The sequence below is a fragment of the Triticum urartu genome, chromosome 5A, assembly GCF_056163025.1.
Source record: "Triticum urartu cultivar PI428250 chromosome 5A, HENAU_Tu73, whole genome shotgun sequence".
Taxonomy (NCBI): domain Eukaryota; kingdom Viridiplantae; phylum Streptophyta; class Magnoliopsida; order Poales; family Poaceae; genus Triticum; species Triticum urartu.
Genome location: NC_141877.1, coordinates 174,445,394 through 174,452,123, shown reverse-complemented (window position 1 = coordinate 174,452,123; position 6,730 = coordinate 174,445,394). Strand labels below are relative to the sequence as shown.

Sequence of the window (6,730 nt, the reverse complement as noted above, 5' to 3'; positions counted from 1 at the left end):
GGAGACTTTCGTCGTCCGATGACGACATTTCCTACGTTCATAATTCAAAACTACATAGGATGAGTGGTTCCTCTTCCAGATTAGGGTTTATCGATGACGAGCAACTGACATTAGTAATAAATATGAGTTGATATCACACTTCTATATGTATAACACAAGAGGCAGTTGATCCTACTTAATTAAATACTAAGATACCCCAGCCCATGCATTTGTCGCAAGTACCCCATATGTCCTATTTTTAGCAAAGTCATGCTAAAATTCACGAAAAATTTCAGCATGACCTTTGCTGAAAATAGGACATATGGAGTACCCGAATTTGCCGGAACGGAAGTTAATCGACATTCCGACAAACTCAAGGGCCTCTCGGGGTACCTGCAAAATCATCACGACACGATGGTCGGAGACAAAACCCAGCAAACTCCTTCCCTTCACTCGGGGTACAACAATATATCTTCTAGCCATGAAAAATAATACCAACTAGGATCGGTATGATCTTCGTTTTTCATTTTCTGTATGATCAATTAAATCTTCTGCAAGCTTATATGAAAAGGTTCAGCAACTTGAAACATAACTCTTGCTTGGTGTTCCAAATCATTTCATTTATATTTTAAATAACAGTAGGAATTATTTCATAATAGAATTTACCCCAAAATCAAATTCCTTTAATGCCATTTTCAAACTCTGAGTTGCCTCTGTTGCACTAAAACTAATTCAAATAATTTTTTACTAAAGTAGGAAATCAATGTTGACTAAATTTTTTAAGTGCTCTTCCTAAAAATCACTAAAGTAGGAAATCTTTAACATAATGTACCTTGCAGCTTTGTTCAATTGGTACAGTCAACAGTGGGTTTCGTTCAATTGATCAGGAGTAGGAGATCTTAGTGTTAGACCAAAAATTCATTTATGTCGTCGTCCAAAAATTCCTAATCTGATGTCACAGTAGCCACTATCTACCACGCACCATACAGAAGCACATCAGGCAACCGAACTAGCAGCAGCAGCCAATTCACACTAGCAGGATCATTGGCTGTACCAACAAAATCACACTAAGCATTGACAGTACCAACAACATTGCCAGCACCATACAAAATTGTTTCACTGGCAGCCACCAATCCAACCTAGTAGTTCACACTAGAGCAGTACACACGAGAGAGGAGACAGAGAGACGAGGAACTCACCGGCGTCAGGCGGTGAGGGCGGGGCGGAGTCGGGGGACGGCGGCGTCGGCGGCGAGGCGTGGAGGGGTCGGAGTTGGAGGAGGGAGACAGCCGGCGGCGCGCTTGGGTGGGGTGGGGGGAAACCTAACAGAGGGGCCGAGCGAGCGTGAGAGAGAGAAGGGCCAAAAATTCAGTGCTTCTTCAGAGGAGGGGAGAGGAGGTCAAGGACGATGGCGATGGCGGCGTAGCAGCGGGTGGGGCGGCGGCGGGTGGGGCAGGAGGCCGAAGGCGATGGACGAGCGGAGGAGGAGGGGGGCTTATGGGCGGAGGAGACCGGGCGGCGGCGCAGTGGGTGGGGCGGCGGCGCAGTGGGTCGGCGGCGAGGACCGAGACGGCGAGGCGGGGCGCGGGGGTCGTCGGAGCGAGGGGGGGAGTGGAGGGAGGGACGAAGGGATCGGGTGAATTTTTAGTTATGACACTAACATATTAAAATCAATTCCTCTCATATGAAAATAATACTGATGCCAGTCATATTATGACCATATCATAATCACACAATCAAATCTACGTTTAGTACCTCATACTATTCTATGCATTCATACACTACTATAAACTAAGATTTTCAACCATGACAAAGTAACTAACATAAGAAATATCCATTTACATAATTAAATGCATGAAAGAACTCATATTCAAGTTGGAATTTCACAAATATTGAAATGACACCATGCAAATGTTGGTGTGGTTTGCCTTAGTTCAGAGGAGGTTCACACTCCTCCTGGTCTCCTCAAGACAAGCTTCTCCCTGTGAAAATAATTAAAACCACAAAAAGAAAATATCAAGAACACTTCTGAAAATCACCAGAAATTCTAGGCAGCAGGGAAAAATCTCAAGTTTGGTGTGCTTCTAGAGTATTTCAACACAAACACAATGCAAAAAATAATCAATTCATTTGGACTTATGGTTTAAAAGTTATGGCTGGTCAAAGTTCCTGGTCAAACTGAGTTATATTTAAACAAAGAGAAAAAGACCAGGGGGTGACGTCGAAAGCGTATTTTCGCAAGGTGCCACCACTCATACCACTTCGGCCACGGCAGAGAGGCTGATAGTGGGCCCTCGTGGTCAGGTTTTAGAGGGGGGAAGAGGAAACAGAGGAGGGGTGGTGGTTCTCCGGTGATTCTCCGGCGAGGAGAGGTTGGCTGCCGCCGTGGTGGTGGGGGACGGACGCGCAAGACTCCGGAGAACCCTACCCGGAGCGTGGCTATAGGTGGTCGGAGTTGGTCGCGGTGGTCGTCTCCAGAGACGTCGGTGCAGGGGGCTCGTCGGAGAAGACGATTCCAGCGAGGGAAGGCGTTCCCAGGGGCTCCAACTGCACCAGCGCGATCAGTGGATCACCAGGAGCACCCCGGAGAAGTTGGTCGAGCTCGAGCAGCTATGGATAGGTGAGGGGTAGTAGTGGAGATCTCCGACGAACTCCTGTCAGGGAGGGCGGCCAGAGGCCTGTCCGGCCGGGCCTCAGCTATCTACGACATTGTGGTGGATGTGTGTGTGTGGTGATGCTCGGAGAGGCTGGGGTGTTGGGGAGCATAGCATGCAATTCAAAAAAAATCCCTACGACCACGCAAGATCTATCTAGGAGATGCATAGCAATGAAACGGGGAGAGTGTGTCCACATACCCTCGTAGACCAAAAGCAGAAGCGTTATGTTAACGCGGTTGATGTAGTCGAACATCTTCATCATCCAAGTACCAAACGTACGGCACTTCCGTGTTCAGCACACGTTCAGCTCGATGATGTCCTTCGAGCTCTTGATCCAGTAGAGGCTCGAGGGAGAGTTCCAACAGCACGACGGCATGGTGACAGTGATGGTGATGTGATCCGCGCAGGGCTTCGCCTAAGCACTACGACGCTATTACCTGAGGAGTAAACTGTGGAGGGGGGCACCGCACACGGCTAAGAGAACAATTGATGTGCTTTGGGGTGCCCCCTGCCCCCGTATATAAAGGAGGAGGGGAGGAGGCCGGCCACAAGGGGCGCGCCAAGGAGAGGGGAGTCCTACTAGGACTCCAGTCCTAGTAGGATTTGGCCCCATTTTTTCCTTCTACCGGAGGGGGGATAGGGGAAGGAGAGGGAGTAGGGGAAGGAAAGGGGGTGGCGCCCCCTTCCCTAGTACAATTCAGCCTCCTCCCTTGTGGGGGGCGCATCAACCCCTTGTGGGCTGGTTAGCCTCCCTCCTATGGCACATATGGCCCATATCTTTCCCTGAGGGGTTCTGGTAACCCCTCCGGTACTCCAATATGTACGCGATACACTCCGGAACCCTTCCGGTATCCCAATACTACCTTCCAATATATCAATCTTTACCTCTCGACTATTTTGATACTCCTCGTCATGTCCGCGATCTCATCCGGGACTCAGAACAAACTTCGGTCACCAAAACACATAACTCATAATACAAATCGTCATCGAACGTTAAGCGTGTGGATCCTACTGGTTCGAGAACTATGTAGACATGACCAAAACACATCTTTGGTCAATAAACAGTAGCGGAACCTGGATGCTCATATTGGTTCCTACATATTCTACAAAGAATTTTATCGGTCAAACCGCAATAACAACATACATTATTCCCTTTGTCATCAGTATGTTACTTGCCCGAGATTCGATCGTCGATATCATCATACCTAGTTCAATCTTGTTACCGGCAAGTATCTTTACTCGTTCCGTAATGCATCATCCTGCAACTAACTCATTAGTCACATCGCTTGCAAGGATTATTGTGATGTGCATTACCGAGAGGGCCCAAAGATACCTCTCTGATACTCAGAATGACAAATCCTAATTTTGATCTATGCCAACCCAAAAAACACCTTCGGAGACACCTGTAGAGCATCTTTATAATCACCCAGTTACATTGTGATGTTTGATAGCACACAAGGTGTTCCTCCGGTATTCGGGAGTTACATAATCTCATAGTCAGAGGAATATGTATAAGTCATGAAGAAAGCAATAGCAATAAAACTAAACGGTCATTATGCTAAGCTAACGGATGGGTCTTGTCCATCACAACATTCTCCTAATGATGTGATCCCATTCATCAAATGACAACACATGTCTATGGTTAGGAAACTTAACCATCTTTGATTGACGAGCTAGTCAAGTAGAGGCATACTAGGGACACTTTGTTTTGTCTATGTATTCACACATGTATCAAGTTTCCGGTTAATACAATTCTAGCATGAATAATAAATATTTATCATGATATAAGGAAATATAAATAACAACTTTATTATTGCCTCTAGGGCATATTTCCTTCAGTCTCCCACTTGCACTAGAGTCACTAATCTAGTTCACATCGCTATGTGATTTAACACCAATAGTTCACATCTTCGTGTGATTATCAACCATAGTTCACATCGCCATGTGACCAACACCCAAAGGGTTCACTACAGTCAATAATCTAGTTCACATTGCTATGTGATTAACACCCAAAGAGTACTATGGTGTGATCATGTTTTGCTTGTGATAGAGTTTTAGTCAACGGGTCTGTCACATTCAGATCCGTATGTATTTTGCAAATTTTCTATGTCTACAATGCTCTACACGGAGCTACTCTAGCTAATTACTCCCACTACCAATATGTATCTAGATCAAGACTCAGAGTCATCTAGATTAGTGTCAAAGCTTGCATCGACGTAACCCTTTACGATGAACTTTTTGTCACCTCCATAACCGAGAAACATATCCTTATTCCACTAAGGATAATTTTGACTGCTGTCCAGTGATCCACTCCTGGATCACTATTTTACCTTCTTGCCAAACTCATGTTGAGGTACACAATAGGTCTGGTACACAACATAGCATACTTTATAGAACCTATGACTGAGGCATAGGGAATGACTTTTCATTCTCTTTCTATTTTCTGCCGTGGTCAAGATATGAGTCTTTACTCAACTTCACACCTTTCAACATAGGCAAGAACTCCTTCTTTGACTATTCCATTTTGAACTACTTCAAAATCTTGTCAACATATGTACTCATTGAAAAAACTTATCAAGCATCTTGATCTATCTCTATAGATCTTGATGCTCAATATGTAAGCAGCTTCACCGAGGTCTTTCTTTGAAAAACTCCTTTCAAACACTCCTTTATGATTTCTAGAAAATTCTACATCATTTCCGATAAACAATATGTCATTCACATATACTTATTAGAAAGGCTGTAGTGCTCCCACTCACTTTCTTGTAACTACAAGCTTCACCGCAAGTCTATATAAAATCATATGCTTTGATCAACTCATCAAAGCGTATATTCCAACTCTGAGATACTTGCACTAGTCCATAGAAGGATCGCTAGAGCTTGCGCATTTTGTTAGCACTTTTATGATTGACAAAACCTTCTTATGGCAACATATACAACTCTTCTTTAAGAAATCCATTGAGGAATGCAGTTTTGACCTCCATTTGCCAGATTTCATAAAATGTGGCAATTGCTAACAAGATTCGAACAGACTTAAGCATCGCTACGAGTGAGAAAATCGCATACTAGTCCACACCTTGAACTTGTGAGAAAATCTTTACCTATCTTATTGACGGGCACGTCACGTTCGTATGCACCATCATGGTCACGCGTGATACTACCCCTGTTGTCACAGTGCCGCCATCCGACATCAAGAACCATCTCAGCTGCTTACTGGATCACGCTCACGCATATGGGACCGACGTGTTGTTTACCGTCCATGGCGAGACATTCCCCATGAACCGAGCGATTCTTGCAGCCCGCTCACCCGTCTTCAAGGCAGAGCTTTTTGGGTCCATGGCCGAAGGTACAATGGCATCCATCACACTACACGATATCACACCTTCAACATTCAAACGTATGCTTCGGTTCATATACACGGATGAGTTTCCTACTACTACTACAGAGGATAACACATCCAATTCCAATGAGGTATTGTTTGACTTACTTGCCGCCGCAGATCGGTACGCACTTGACCGGCTAAAGCTTATGTGCGTCCAAAAGTTATGGGATAATGTGTCAATGGATACAGTTACAGATATTCAAGCTTGTGCTGACATGTACAATTGCCCCGAGTTGAAGGACAAGTGCATTGGCTTTGTTGCAAAAGAGAAAAAATCAAAGAAACCTCTTGTTTCAAAAACGATTCGAAGAAGCCCACGACTTCATCAGGCTAAGGCACAGATTTCATAGAATTTTGTTGGTGAGTTTAGACTTTAATTAGAACAATAGTGCTGGAACATTACATATTAGACTATTTCACATTTGTGTTTTCTTTTGTCTTTTACATTGGTGCATTGGCACCCGGGATTCTATTTGTGGTTTGACGAGAACTATGGTTTTCTTGCGTTTGACAAGTATTTTACGTAGTACAAGAATCATTGTTTTCCTATGAAAAGGTGTGTCGAGGGGGGTTAATTTATTGTTGCTTTGTGGTTGCTAAATTCCTATACTGGATATGATTTCTAGTTTGTTAGAGGATTTTTTTTCTCACTAAGTAAGACGTAGTTGCATTTTAAAGAAAAAATTGCTACTAATAAATAGTTATCCTCATA

At 44.3% G+C, this 6,730-nt stretch overlaps 1 protein-coding gene across 1 annotated transcript; it reads left to right on the top strand.

Moving 5' to 3' along the window:
- Positions 1–5,732: 5,732 nt before the first annotated feature.
- Positions 5,733–6,368, top strand: LOC147970714 (BTB/POZ and MATH domain-containing protein 1-like). Its single transcript, XM_087522694.1, has one exon. The coding sequence runs from the start codon at positions 5,778–5,780 to the stop codon at positions 6,366–6,368; it is 591 nt and encodes a 196-aa protein (XP_087378820.1). The 5' UTR covers positions 5,733–5,777.
- The last annotated feature ends 362 nt before the right edge of the window (positions 6,369–6,730 follow it).